This window comes from Sinohyriopsis cumingii, chromosome 6, assembly GCF_028554795.1.
Source record: "Sinohyriopsis cumingii isolate HCF-2022 chromosome 6, ASM2855479v2, whole genome shotgun sequence".
Classification (NCBI taxonomy): Eukaryota; Metazoa; Mollusca; class Bivalvia; order Unionida; family Unionidae; genus Sinohyriopsis; species Sinohyriopsis cumingii.
In genome coordinates, this window is record NC_142966.1 from 29483292 (window position 1) to 29499640 (window position 16349).

General features: G+C 38.4%; 1 protein-coding gene across 5 annotated transcripts in view; it reads right to left on the reverse strand.

Annotated features, from left to right (window-relative positions):
* Positions 1-16349, reverse strand: part of LOC149796566 (receptor-type tyrosine-protein phosphatase alpha-like) — a 107458-nt gene that overhangs the window by 41440 nt on the left and 49669 nt on the right. For all 5 annotated transcript variants that reach the window (XM_089961264.1, XM_089961263.1, XM_089961261.1 and 2 more), the window contains 4 exons: positions 6142-6363; positions 5323-5517; positions 1955-2095; positions 570-710 (listed from right to left, as the gene is read on the reverse strand). In XM_089961264.1, the coding sequence (XP_089817390.1) occupies positions 570-710; positions 1955-2000 (187 nt within the window). In that variant the 5' untranslated portion in view covers positions 2001-2095; positions 5323-5517; positions 6142-6363. The remainder of the gene's footprint in view (positions 1-569; positions 711-1954; positions 2096-5322; positions 5518-6141; positions 6364-16349) is intronic.

Below are 16349 nucleotides of genomic sequence, written 5' to 3' on the forward strand. Positions count from 1 at the left end.
CATGTGACCCCGTGTTTATGTTTTACAAGACCATATAACCTCTGTTTTGGAGAACTAATCTCAGTTGCAGCTGGGCTGGTTCTTACACTAGAAGTTGTCTAAGGATTAACTATGTTATTATTCTGGATAATAAGTGTGCTCATGTAAAATTGTTGAACAGGGAATGTTATTTTTATAAAAATGTATCCAGCTAACAGAAACCGGAGTGATAATTCTTATTTCCACAAGGAACTGTAGACTTCCACAGAACAGATTGCAGCATACGTCATCGTCTCCCATCTTGGATTCTTCGTCGGGACTCGAACTTGAAATCAGTAGAAATTTCTTTTTAGGACTTCAAACATTTTATTCTTGGATTATTTTGGGATTATTTTGGATTTGATTCTATAAAACCGTAAGTTCATATCTTTTTCATTTTTACAGAATTTTTCGAGGGAAATAAATTTTTCTATTTTTTCAAAGTTTGTTACTTTTACTCTTTCTTGTGTTACTGTTTATTCGAGTCTAAACACGTGACATAAGACATATCCACAAAATACAGCGGAATTTTCCTATGAATTGTAACATACCCTGTTTACAAGTTTCTCCCTTATATCCAGCTTCACAACCGATTTCACAACGTCCGTTAATCACAGAACAGCTATTGTTGCCTCCAAAACACATGCCACAGGTTTCATTACACCCATATCCGTATGTTCCTTTGTCGCATCCTTAAATGAAACAAAATGGATAACAGCAATATAGGATAATAACAATTTGCAATTTCCTTTTAATAAAAGCTATATAGACGTTCCACATTTTGATCCAAATCTCGTATTTTCTTGCGGAAAAATATTCAAATTTTGAAAATCCAGATACTTTGTTGAACGTAGTTTTCCACAGATAATATATTCCAATGATTATGTTACAGGTATGTGCACATTTCCTTTCGAAAGGGGAATTTTGTTACCATGGCATTTTCGTAACAGGTAACCGACCTTGACATTTTGCATTGAAAACTATTAATCAGTCTTTAAGTTTCTTAGCTCAGTTCATCAACTGCTTCATAGTTTTGCTTTTTACAAATATTATCTTGAAAGCAGGATGCTGGTAGGTTTTTCTAAATTAGGCAATATATGCTAGAATCACATCTTAACACCCAATGCCGCCGTTTATCATGAATTTCACCATTGTTCCAATCTAACTTACGTTTGGAAAGAAGGAAACCTTTAGCTAAGAAAGCTATCTGACGTAATCTGTGAAATAATCAAGATGTTTGATTTAAGCTGCGATCAACTATTAAGTATTGAATAACAAGGTGTCGCCCTTTATTCAGACAACGAAGTCACTAGTAATTCCGTCCTTTCTCGGAAGTGCAACACAGGTAGTGATGTGATACATTCCACAAATCCCGTTAGTGACTAATCTAATAATAACCACATATGGATGTGGCGCACAAACTATTTCTTTAGGGAATGAAACAAGGCAGGCCCGCTTTTGGAAGCGTATCTGAGGAGAAAACGCGTGCATTAGATAAAAATAATGCTCGGGTAAATTTTGAACATTGTGATCGGCTGGGGTGCTGAATTAATTCGAAGGGCAAACCTGAGCTGAAGACTTTCCTGCAGAGCACGGTGCTGACTTTTAAGTTTATAACGGTGACGCCTTTACAACTTTTATTCCAGAATTCGACTGAAATCTGTTGACCCACTGATGTTGCCAGTCAGCATCGGATTAATTCATACACGTGAAAAATGATACGGTTTCTCTGTTAGGGGAAGAAATTACATAGCTCATAACGTATTGAAAGGCGATATTATTTGTTTCAATGGAACCCAATGATCTTTATGACCAATATCTTTTAAGATTCAGTATTATTCAGATGATTTGGCATATACGACATTTTGCACGTAAAGGCGGCATTGAAGCTTTAATTAGAAGCAAAAAAAAGAAAGTTATAATCAGAAATACATACCCTCTTTACACATTACGCCCCTCCATCCTGCTTGGCATCCATCCATACATTGTCCGTTTGTACTGTTACAACTAATGTTGCCGTAGACACAGTTGCCACAGGTTTCATTGCATACATCTCCAAAAGTACCTTTCCGGCACTCTAAGAAAACGAGTTTCTATTAAGATATTTGGAGATATACATATATTGACTACTTTTTGTCATTCCTTCACGAAATGTTGACGAAAATGCCTGTCCGATGCAAAGACAACATTCAAATGATTTACGGTGTACCTCTCCGGAAAACAGTGGCAAAACGCTCAGATATAACTTGCATAGTTCTAGAGTCTTTGCATCGGAGACAAAAGAACTGGAGATTACATCGAGTTAGGTTTAAAGAATCATATGCATGTATATCCATACCATGTAAAATGTAAATACAAAATATAAACTGAGTCGAAAATTGTTTGATTTTCAGATCATAGTTTCCAAGTTCAAAGTGCAATATCTAGTCTCATTTTAAGTTGTCAGTGCCTTCGTCATTTTGCTATCTCTCGCGCAGTACCATGAACCGAGCTCTAACTTAACAATAAATGTAATGACAAAAGAATGTTGTTGTTGTTGTTGTATGGTTTAACGCCATTTTTCAGCACACGATAGGCTATACATGGTGGCCAGTATTAATGGTGGAGGAAGAACCCGGGAAAAACCGGGAAAGAACCACCGACCCACGAGAAGCTACTGGCAAGCTTTCTCACATACCCACATTGGCTGAATACGAGACTCGAACCCATGCAGACAGAGGTGGGATGGCAGTGATCTGTAACGGAGAGCGCTTTAGACCACTTGGCCACTCGGGGTCCCTGACAAAAGAATGAACCTCAAAACTATTCCATTGCGGAATATACGAAAATTCAGTATGCAAAATATTTACTGGCATTCAAAACAACTGTATTTGAGTATTTGAACCAAAATCTGTAGTAAATCAACAATCATCGTGGCCTAGTGGTTAGAGCTTCCGCCTCAGATACGGGAGGTCATGGGTTCGATCCCCGGCCGAGTCATGCCAAAGACTTACCAAAATGGTACTAACAGCTGCTTTGCTTGGCGCTCAGCATTAATAGGTTTGTGTTAGGACTGGTCGGCCTGGTGTCAGGATAATGTGACTGGGTGGGATATCATTCTACATGTCTACGGCATGATGCCCATCACTATAAACGGCTACACTGCAGACATCGTAGCGATATGACTGAACAATTGGTAAAGCCAATTACACACACACACAAACACACGCGCACACATTTAGCTTTCCAGGTCTCTTTCAGCAAGAAACACTACCACACAATATAATGAGAACAGCAACTATTATAGTTTGAAGAAAAAAAGTGGTCTTTTCCATTCTTTTCTCTATTTTAAAGGTTGGTTGCAAATGTTACTTTTTGTTGTTGATCTTTTACTCACGCATAGGACTATTCGCTTTTTAAAGCGTTGAATATTACTTATGCATATACTATCACCTTCGTAGCACGACAGAAATATTTGCATTGGTTGATGTTGTTGTTGTATTTTGTGTTTAGGTTGTGCCCAATGTACCCGAACAATCTCTCTCTTTCTGTGTCTGTCTCACACACTATCAGACATACGCACATAATTTCACTTGTAGCGTGTTATTAGGGATACCGTGACCCGTTTTCGTTCTAACCCTTTTAGTAGAGATATCTAATATGTACCTTACTGTTTCTTAAACAGAATATTTCGATTGAGCACTACATTTCGATTCTCATTTTAGAGAATTTAGGCCTAGTTATTGTCACCTTCAAATATAAGTCCTCCATCGACACCGTATGTCAATGTCATATCATCATAACCTGAAGAAATATTAGAAAACAAGTGAAAAAATATTCACTGCATGTATCAGAAACTTTACGACACTTTGAAATGGAATTTACTCGTTCAGAAGACATGATAATAGCATTGTCTAATATTTCCTTCATAAAGTATTATCAACAGAAAAAAGAACTTATTAGATAGTATGCTTGTTCTAAATAAAATATCAGCGTTCCGACGAGAAAATGTGTAACGAACGTTTGGAATTGTGGAACGATAGTTAATATTTATCAAGTATGTGTAGCACATGGACGTCAAGCTCCAAAGAGAAATCAAATTTTAACATTTCCTAACAGATAATCGTTGATACGTTTCATCGATTTACTTTCGAAAATAATGTATTATTATCAACGTCATTTCTTAAACAAGTCAACAATAATTAGTTTGCATCATTACTTTTGACAGGTCCTTTGGAACAGATATTAAATAGTACTTCGTTTGATGTCTCAATGAATTTATGCAATGACCTCAGATAGAATAAAAGCGGATCAGTCACAAAAAAGTTTCTCCGTCATCAACAAAAAACAAAAACATACAAAATGAGGCAAATAGTGACTGGAGCATTTGACAAAATATCCAGATAGATGATGGACGTTTTATAACGATTGTGATTTTTGTATGGTTTGTCGAAATGTTAATAATTGATTAAAAAATATTACCATAAAAGTCACCTGAATAAATATATGAATAAGCTTTTATGTGGTGACAGTAAAATATGCATATAACATTCCTGTGATACAGAATTAGCAAGGAAATTCTTAAACTGACTCGAATAGGTCAACATCTATTCTGTCAGTCTATAGTGTATTGTAATTGCATCTCAGATTTTAACTGCATTACGTGTTGCTGCTCTACAACACAAATCTAGCTTGAATGAGCATGTCCTACAGTTCACGAATTAATATAACCTAAATTAATATGGAGATACATTTTCTCGTCAAGTCCGGGAAAATTACCATGCCTGAGTAATTACATTATGGACAATAATGTTTAGCACAAATTATACATCGAATTTTCTCTTCACTGTGTGTGACCGTTACGCTGTCGGGTATTTTAAACGAACGGCAACGTTTTAATCAAATGTAGTCTCTACATACCCTGCTTTTGTATAATGTGATGCAGGAGCTAAGAAGAAAGTACAAAGTGATAATTGTTTTTTCAGCTGATAAAAATACCTTGTTTCTAGCCAGTAAATAGTCATGTTTATTTCAATTTAATTTTTGTATTGAGCATGTCTCATTACTGGGTCAAGACATAGCAACCGAATTTTTTGCCTGTAATATGGGCAAGTGAATACCTAAAATTGGGAGGAATAATTCATGTTGAGACAAATAAAGCAGCAAATTAAATCAGTTTTCCGCCTTATATTTTGACAAATTACGTTGTTACACTGAGATGAATTATTCGAACAGCGAGGAGCAAAATACGTATTGACCATTCTGTTACCGAGTAAGACAGAACATAATGGGTACTCCTGTGCAACTCTATGAAAATGTACTTACCACCATCGACCACAACTTCACATATAGTCAGAATGTCTTTGTTTCATCGTATCACTGAAACAAACTGGGCTAAGGAATCATACGCTCTAAATAAGTGTTGAGTGCTGCCTGGCTGTACCTCTACTAATGGTTCATTTACAGTCCATGGCCTCGTAACATTGCCGATAAATACTTGAAAACCGGAAATTTGATCATCTAAAGTTGAAACCAAAAGATTACTGTCAGTGTTGCAACATTGATTGAATAATTTACTCGCATGTATTTTTTCAATATAACTAGTTAATTTAACATTATATAAGCATAGCCAAAGTTAATTTCTATACACATGTTTCGTTTCACGACATTTTCTCAATACCCAATATATATATATATATATATATATATATATATATATATATATATATATATATATATATATATATATATATATATATATATATATATGACATATGAAACGATGGCATCCTGTCTTACAGGTTCTTTACCTTGACATATAATTATCTAATAATTATCTAAATACATTTATATATTAATATATATTTATGCAAACATATTTACAAAGATATATATATATATATATATATATATATATATATATATATATATATATATATATATATATATATATATATATATATATATATATATAATTACCGACTAAATGAGACAAATTAGGTTATACAAACATTGCGAAATGTCGGGGAGTATTTCGTGTAGGACATCATTTATGGGCTCCATTTTATTTGTGTTAAAGCTTTATTAAAATAGTCATCGAACGAGAGAAGAAGCACCTGCATTTTATTAGCTACAAAAACTTACTGTTATCACTTCTTTCATAAACAGTGATTGTCTTTACAATAACAATGAAGCCAATATCAACCTCCCAGGTATGGTTTCCCCGACCACGATTTGTTGCACTACAGGTATTTGACTGATCTGGATTGCTTCCATTTGTATTCCCATCTACAGCCCTACCAGCTGTCCACGTTGAATATGTTGACGACTGATAAGCTCGTTTTTTCACGGAGACATTCCTGTAACCTTTAATATAAACAATAGAACTCTTGTTATTAGTGCGGTTGAAGAGAAAAATGGTTCACATCTCTTAATACATACATACATAGAGGCATACATTTACCTCTTTACACCCCATGTCCCGTACGCATCCCTGCATATACGTGCTACGTCTTAGAATCAATATTCTTGGTCTTATCAAGAAATATGTGCTTAAGACGGTAATTCGTAAAAATATGATATAGTCCATATTTCACATGAAGAATATGACGAAATGTTTTGTGACAAATGTGGAAACTGGCTAAGTTTGTGTTTTTGATCGTACAAGAGACATTAGTCCCAACATAAATTGCAGCTGAGTAGCAGTACTGTCAGTGTACTAAATGCAATTATAGCGGACTACTCCCTCGGCTACACTACCCCGAGTCTCGCTTTCTCTGGCTTTTTAGGATAGGTCTTGTATTTGTAGTCATAACCCGCTGAATGTGTCTGAGGACTGACGCAAAAAATGTGGGACAGATTTTTACCTCAGCGGGATACCGTCTTATCCCTGGCTACTTATCCCCGACACTGTCGCATACTTGTCGCATGGTCGCAGACTGGTCTTCCTCTGGTTGCCGACTTAGTCGTAGGGTCTCAGACTGGTCTTCTTATGTTCACGACTTGGTCGCAGAATTGCCGACTGGTACACTGAGTTGCCTCGTAATCCGATCGAGATCGTCAGGGAAAAACGACAGAGCGAAATGATGACAGAAGAGTTATCCTCAGTCAAAACGAATATTACCACAATTTCCCTGCGTTTCACGGACGAGCCTTGTAGCACCGGTCTTTTGGTCGACCAAAGACCTTATTCCTACTCTTTGAGATTCCCTGGACTGGCTGTCTCCTGTCCAACGAAGTACGACCAAACGTGCTTACTCATGAGGGGTAGTTATACTGCTACACTTTCAGGGACGTCTGTACACTATAACACTTCCTAACACACCACCATACCAGCCACAGTGTGTCCGTATATATAACCAGGCGAAATCACGTGACCCAAATCTATGACATTAGATGGCACTACAAGACCAGCTAAGCAATTAAAATCAGAACATAAACTTTAATGAAACGAAAATTACATTGACGAAAATTAAATTAAACTCCATGGGTTTTCCTCGTTATAAATGTATGCAGGCTCCTGAAATATATTCAGTAATCCAAGAGAAGTTGAAATATTTCTTTCTCCATTACTGTTCTTGTTCGTGCTCTTGTAGCAACAGTGAAAGCAAAAGAATCAGAACAATTATTGGTTGTAAAAATGGAACTTTATACTAATTACCTATAAACATGTTTATTTAAAGCGAAATTCTGAAACCCTTGAATACATACATACATACATACATACATACATACATACATATATACATACATACGTACATACATACATACATACATACATACATACATACATACATACATACTGTAGCGGAAACTCCCTCGGCTATACTACTCTGAGTCTCGCTATCTTTAGGATAGGTCTTGTATTTGGATTGATAACCGCTGAATCTGTCTAAGGACTGGCGCTCCAGAGTGGGTCGTCGACTGGGTGTCCGTTGGTCACCGTCTGTGTCTTCCACTGAGTTTGTCGTCGACTGGATGGTCGTCTGGGTCGGCGGGTCGTTGACTGGGTCAGTGAGCTTCCCACTGGGTCACCGACTTGGTCGCAGGTTCACTGACTGGGTCGCAGATTCGTCGACTGTGTCGCTGACTTGGTCGGAGGGTCGTCAACTGGATCGCTGAGGAAGTCGCATAGTCGAAGATTGGATCGCAAAGTTTTCGACTGAGTCGCTGACTGTGTAGCAGAGTCGTTGTCTGTGTCGCTGACTTGGTCGCACAGTCGCAGACTGGGTCACAAACTTGAATGCAGAGTTGTCGAATGGGTCGCATATCTAGTCGCTAGTTGCCGACACGGTCATCAAGTGAGTGGTGGTCGCGGGTCGTTACTCGCTCAAGATCGACAGAGGGACACCAACAGTGCGAAATACGAGAGAAGAGAGACCTCTTGTAAAAATGTGTATCGTCGATAGATTTCCGCGTTTCTTGGACGAGCCTTGTAGCACCTGTGTCATAGTCGACGAAATACACTGTCCCTACACTTTTAAATTCCCCGGCCTAGCCTTTTCGTATCCTGCTAACTACGACTAAATGTGTTTTCTAGGGAGGGTGGTTATACTATTTCACTTGCAAGGGGACATCACACAAACCGCTTCTTAACACATCAACCCTCAGCAGCCACATTTGGCACATATATGCATCCAGGTGGAATCACCTGACCCTAAACTTGGACACTAGATGACACCACAAAGCCAGCTATCATTTAAAGTCAAACATAAATTTAAACTAAGCGAGAATTAGCTTATAGGAAAGGAAACTTACTGTCCATGGGTTTTCTCATTACATTACATACATACATACCCATAAACATACATACATACATGCATACATACATACATACATACATACAGACATACAGACATACATACATACATACATTCTTACATACATACATACATACATACATACATACATACATACATACATACATACATACATACATACATACATTGCATACACACACCACAGGACTCGTATGCATCCCTGAATATAGGCACTATTGCTTACATTGTTCGAGGTCCCATGAAAAGTGGATATTCAAAATCGATAAATTGGGGTTTGCTCGAATAAGAGATGTTAGTGCCAACATAAGATGTAAATGAATAGCAGTAATATCGTTGTTACGGCGCAAAAAGAAAGTAGCATCAGCTGGCACTACATCCAGTGAAGCTGGTTCATTAAACAAATTCAGTAGCTCATGAATGGTAGCATATGTCTTAATAGTTGTTCTTGTGTTCCTTTTCTAATTCCTGTTCTAATAGTATCAGTAGACGAAGAACATTTAGAAATACAGAAGCTCGATTACTTTTATGGTACTAAGGTTGTATTGTAAGCATAGGATGATCACATTTTGGATTGTCTGATGTGTCCGAGTTTTTACGGATGTTCATGCTGGTGAAATAGCAATACTTCATTCGGAGAAAACTCCCCCTAAGATGAAATGCGCGGTTCTATATGATAGTCTAGTGAATAAAAATTGACAGGAAATTAAGATGGTCACCATAACACGAACCTTTATCTATCTCTGTCATACCTATTATTAATAAGCAAATCTCTATTTTAATTGCATTGGCTCCATGGTACAAATATAAGAATACTGAGCAACACGTCGAAACGTAATTAGTTCAGTGACATGTCAGTGTTATGAAGTCGCTAATTATATTAGGAAGTGTAACGCAAGTAACAAGTGTTGAAATTTGTGGTTATCATGCTGTAAAAACGAAAACGTTTTACAACCGAATACCTTTATATAAATAACCTCTTATGTACTGTATTTGGGTATTTATGTTCCTTGAACAAAGTTACAGTGTTTATAATGATTATTATGATGATTATTGTTATTATTATTATTATTATTATTATTATTATTATTATTATTATTATTACTATCCATGCAAACAAAATTGGGCTGGTATACAAGAGTCAGCTCTTCCAGCCATCAATTTGTCCAGCACACATTTGTTTATTCAACATCCCCTGAACTTCTGTGAAACTTTTTTCAACCTGGTGAACAGTTAAAATAATATTATTCTTTACAATCAAGACAAGAGTAGTATAACATATGGGAGTTTTGGCACACCTAGCTCCATGCGTGAGCTAGGTGAGTTGATCCCCTGGTTCTTTACTACTGTGCGGGTAGGGGTTGTGTCTCACCTTTGTGATGGATGGTGATTCTGGCTCACTACATTGTATTGTTACTGTGTTATGTATGTCCGTGTGCGAGTGTGACAATGTAATATATGTTGAGTATCTTTTATAATCAAAGGTGCACAGTGCTTTTTAGAAATGAGTACCGTGGATATTTTATGTTTATGTGAATGAAATGTTCTCATGGAATAGCACCGAAGATGTCCTTGTAATGATAACCTGTTGTGATCGATGGCTGTGATATGACCCATGGTTTTTTTTTTTTTACACCTTTGGCTTTCTTCATGACGGTATCATTGTTCAGTACATTCTGGATCAAAGTCAAATCAATTTAGTGATGGTGTCACAGAATTAGGCAAAAAAATAACTTGTTTTTACCTTAGAACTATTCGACTATTTCTCGTTGTACATGCGTACAACGTTGTCTAGGGTGAATACGTGTTTTTCCAGGTAAGCGACTGTATTAACATGTACCTCGCCAGAGATTACTTGTGACGAAGTAGCATTACTAACATGATATGCACGGGTATTCTACCCTGACTTGTGCTCACTCTCCTATGGATTTAAGCAAGATCAATTTCTAAAACCGACACTGGTCCTTTTGGATCACGTCAAGGAGTGTACGCTCTCCATTGTTCTCCAGCCATAGTGGTAAGTGTTAAATTTGCATTTTCATTTGATATGCGAAGCTTATTCGGTTTGTAATGTCTTATCGCGTAATAATGTATTTATTACAACGCAGATTTGAACTTTGAATTAAAAGTCACTATTAGAAGTTCAAGCATCATCATATATCTAGAGATTATACAGATACTATTATTATGACCAATTTGGTTTTATTGTAGCTGATTGTGTCTGTCGCTGTGATTGTGTTTGTCGCTGTGATTGTGTCTGTCGCTGTGAAGTGTGATTGTCAATGCGACTGTGAATATGACTAGAGCTGTCTGAAGCTGTTTGAAGCTGTCTAAAGTTGCTTAGAGCTGACTGGAGTTTCAAGAGTATTTAAGGATGCGTGCTGTCGATACGTATGTATGTATATACGTATGTCTGTGCAACGGACGTAGACGTAGCAAATTAAAAAGGGTGCTGTATGCTGTCTGTACGTGTGTATACGTATGACTGTACATGTGGTGGATCCATAAAGGGTGCGAGTGGCCGATAAGAGTGTAGGCCAACTCAAGGAATCGTGCGACTGTACAAGGTGTCTAGAAGCATACGTTTGGATCAATTGCTGTTCCATTGCATTTTTATATTCATAAGATATTTTTGAATCTTAGTTGTATTCATAAGATTATTTTGAATCTTAATAGAGTTCATATTCGAGATTACGTGAATCTCTTTTATAGTGTAAAATAATGTTTGAAGCGTATCTGCAGTCCATGAGGTTTCTTGGATCTGTACTTCATATTGATTTATTATTTTGGTTTATTTTCAATGTGTGAATGTTGTGTAGAGTGATTTTGAGTCAATCGTATGTTGAGAGCGTGAGAGAATCATTCTCTTTTTACATCATATATTTTTCTTTATTAATTCATTTCATAAATTTCCATCTTTCTCACATTATGTTTGTCTTATACATTTAGTCCAAAAACCCACTCGGTTTCTATTCTGCGACATATGGGTATCCTATGAGTTTCGTCTTTGACCTTTCCCAACTCTTTTGTGTTATCGTCGCAGTGGGCTGGGCTGTGTGTGGGATGCTCGCTGAGATCGAACCGTTCTCGATGTTAATATAGGTCGGTGTCGACGTCGTCGATGCGAATTTCGTACACGAGCGTGTCTGTATTGTTAATAAATAGCGTGGCTTTGTCCCCGTTCAGTTTTGTGATAAAGTCTTTGTGAAACTGGTGCATGAGCGATTTGGAAAGATCCAGGATGGTCACGCAGACGTAGATGGGTTTGTCAAGCTTGAGATGGAGTTGTCTTCATTCGACAGCGACGATTTATCCATCGAATATTGTTATATGCAGAAAGGTGTCATTGGTAACATGTTTATCTCGTCGTAGCGCATAATGAGGCTTTATATTTTCTTCCTTCGTATGATGCTTTCCAAGGTTTTTCAGAACACGCTGTTGTTTATGAGTTTGGAGAAATTTTACGGAAGTCTGTAGTGACTTGAGCTTGTTGCGTTGTGTTGAAGTAGATGTAGGTTTTCATTCACGGTGACTCAGGAAATTTCAATGCTTGATGAACTTTATCAAAAACGAGTACGTGCTGGGAAGCGTGTGTGAGCAGTCAATGGTGTAACTTGTACTTGGTTTTGTTTGCAAGATTGGGTACCAGTTTTTTCGTCTTGGCGACTCCGGGTCCGAACTTTTCTTTTGTTCACGTTGTTGTTGAGAAAGCATGTCATCGGTGACGAGGAGTTGTTCAGAGCAGAACTCACACTCTTTGGAGATGTTGTGGATAAATCAGATCGGCTTCGACGAAATATCCCCAATCGTCATGACCATGACCATCATCTTATCTATCTCAATGAATTGATGTCTGGTGATTCAGTCAAATCTCCAACTAAAAGTGGTTGTCGCATGGCCCAACCATACAGCTTGTTAAAATAGAGGTAGATGATGTACTTGGATGGTTTTGTGGGATCGTAGAATAACATGTATTTGTGGTTGGAGATTGCATGTTTTTTTATGACGACGGAGATTCCTCGGTGAATCATTTGCTATATAAACATGGACATGCCAGGATCGGTAAAGAGCGCGAGTTGGACTTGATTCGTCTTGAGGAGTGTAGCTCATGAGAGATCTGGCGCTGAGAAATACCAGAGTTGATAGAGTTGGTAATGATCCAAACACGCTTGTGTGAAATGGTAGAGCATGTCCGAGCAGGAAAACATCCATTCTTAGATACACATAGTGATAATTTCAGAGTTTGGCATCCTAAGAATTTCCAAGCATCGATCGCTTGATGTATTACTCGTCGGTGATTTCAGACAGATGTGAGTGTGAGTAAAAGGTGTCTTTGTGCGGCAGTGATGTTTCATCGAATCTCCTCGACCACGCCTGATTTTATCGCGTTGTCGTTGAATGGCACGTGGATCATTTTGGGCAGTTTATTGTTGATATCAGCTCGTATCGATCAACTCATAATTTCCTGCAGCCGTCAAAAGATTTTGGAAGGTGTGACTGTTTTTCGAGTCATCTCTTTGTACTTTTTTTTAGTTGCTTTATGCACTGCTGCGTGGTGATGATATCTCATCCCCCAGAGCTTTGTATACGTTCATAAGCTTACAACGAGAGTAGTGTAGTGGGGTAACTGGGGGAAATGGAAATTGACATGGCAACCCCCCCCCCCAGGCCTGTATAGGAACAATGGGAAACACGTATAGGGACGATGGGAAAATGCATTACAGACCCCTTGGGCCTGTGTAGGGACAAGTGAAAGAGAGCATCTGACGTCACAAAGAGCGAGTATGAAGAGATAACACAGACAAGATACAAATACTTATAAAACATTTTTTTTTTAAAAATTGGGGGAGGCAAGAAAGTCATTTCTTTTCGAGGCCTATGAGTGGCCTAGGTCTTGCAATCGCGACTAATTTCGATTTTAGACACCTTGAAGTGTTGAAAGTTGAAAGGATTTTTATCGATGGCTCCGTTGAAGGCTGAATTCTCGACGATACCAATGATTAAACGTTTGGGTAACTGTCCTTGTAACAGATGATCTTCGATCATGGATAGCTGACACTTGGGAATGGTGAAGATTTTCACTTCCACACGTCGTATTGGATACTTGGCGGTCGTTCTGCTCAAAGTGTGACTAATGTCGTTTCCCACTTTAGGTAACACTCCCACGCGTCGTAAGTAGAGTCTGGCTTCTTGAATGATGGTTTTGTAATCGGTACTATCAGACATTAAATGGAAAGCGGTACTGCTGCGAACATCCACCCCGTTCAGCAAATACGTTTCTTGCAACCATATATCTAATGCAAACGATCCATCAGTTCCAAAATCTGTCCATTTTTGATTTTGTTTCGCCGATGTTTAAATCCATCATTCTCATCCTCTATTGTGTCGAACTTGTCCGCATCGTCTGGTTTCCATAGCACACAAGCATCGTGATGAGTGTCCTTAGCGTCTGTTCCGTACGTCAACCGATTTTCCAGGTAGGCACGGTAAGGGTAAGTATCCTTGCTGCTACTGACTAGTGTGTTATTCAAATACAAGTCCACTCCACTGAACAATAAATACATGAAATTGTTGACGGGAGCTACTTTCTTGTCACCGTCTATATTGCCTCCATTCTTATTTGTAATTTTGACTTTGAAATACAAGTAACTGCTGTTCAGATCAATGTAATCCTCCGGCTGTCCTTTGATTTCAAACTCGATGGGAGCGGAATCGGTCAGAGAGGAGACGGGATGAAATTCGACCCATTGGAATTCTTGCATCGTCATCATGGTGGATGGCATGGCAAACAGCTCTAGTTCCGACTTGGAACAGGCGTAAGACTCTCGGTGCATCATTTTTCGTCTCTATGAATTTAATAATCGAAAACGTCTTAGTCTCGGACGGTTCTACTTTTCTCAGTCTTTCTAGCTTTAGGAGTATGAAGTCCTCTGAAGGGGTGTTTTCTTCGTCGTCTCTTTCTGCCTTGTCCTTGCTGCGGCGTCAGGGAAATAGGAATGTCTGACTCAGTAGCGTTCAAGGCATTTATAGGCGTTTCTCGTCGGTCCAAAATGTCCTTGCCTGTTTGCAGCAAGACATTTTTGCCTGCTCTCAAGAATGCTTCTATAGGGTTTTGTTTGTCGATGACGACATTTTGGAGAAATTCTTTACCGTGTGTCAATGCCGCATCTTTCAATCCTCGTGTCACCATCGGTTTCAACACGGGGGCTACCGAACAAAAGGCTGATTTCAACATATCTATTAAACCGTGTCATCGCTGTCGAGCGACGCCTCGGTATACTGGATACATGACTTACGAGTCGTTAGAGAATCGTTTTCGAAAATGGAGTTTCACCGTGACATTACTTCTGGTGAATGAAATATTTTGTCCCAGATCTACTTTTATAGCAATGTTGACAGTGTCCAAATACGACTTACTGACAGGCAAATAATGAAGATGTACAAATTCGCGGTGAACGTGATAGGTGTTTCCAACTTTAATGGTCATTGGCCGTGGTATAATCTATTTTGAAAGGACAGACACGCAGTAACGATACGGAGGTGTGTCCGACCACGCTGTGCTCCACCACATCGAAGTACACATAGATCAAATTGAGTCATTGATTTCGTTCTACAAGGGAACGAAAATACATATAAGATTAGATATTACTGTTGATCTTCGGGTTGAAATTAGGAGCCATTTGTATGTCTCCACCTAAAATTACAAACAGGTTACGATTAAAAGTGATGGACAACGTTTGGGTGTCCTAAAATGTCGTCACGAAGCGACGAGCCACTTTATAGTACTCAATCTTAACACTTTTTTTCAATTTGTTCAGAGCTTTGCCAAACGCTAACTCGAACCTGTCCGCAATGGTATCCAACAAATATCCACCGCTAAAATAATAGCCTGGATAAATTTTCACAGTGTAGATGGTGAAGGGTGGATTGTTTGCTGGATTTGTGATACCTGAAAATCCGATATTATTCATCACATCTTGCAATTGGAGGTTCATAATTTCGACCTGGAAAGTGCATTGCTTTTCAGTGATGCTTTGGATTTGTGTCTGGTGAATAATTTCTACCAAAGCCACTTCACAATGGGCTTAGTGATCTAATTGGATGGCCTGAGTTAATTTGGCCGTGTAACAACACAAAGTGTTATTGGGAAACACCTCCATGGAACTGTCACTGGGTAAGGTTAAGTAAAATTGGTTATGGTGGTTCATAATTCCAGAGTTATGATTGTCCGAGGGGTTTCTGGAAGTCAGAGGTGTGTCTCCGCCCAAAATGGGGTTGTTGTTGTTGAGTGGTGACTGACACTGGACGCAAGATTCCCGTTTTTGCCGTTCGAGGGAAATTTCCGGGATGGATTGGGAAGAAGGTAACCGATAAAACTGCTCAATAAATTGGTCCACAATTGTTTGTCTCCTTGTTGCAAACTCAAATTGGCATTGGCTGCACCGATGACACAATACACAACAAAGATTTGGCAGAAAAAGACGATTTTCTTTTTAGACACACGTTCTCTACACCACACCCACACCGGTGATGTAACGGATGCAAATGTTCTTTACGTTTGACTTGTATTTTGAC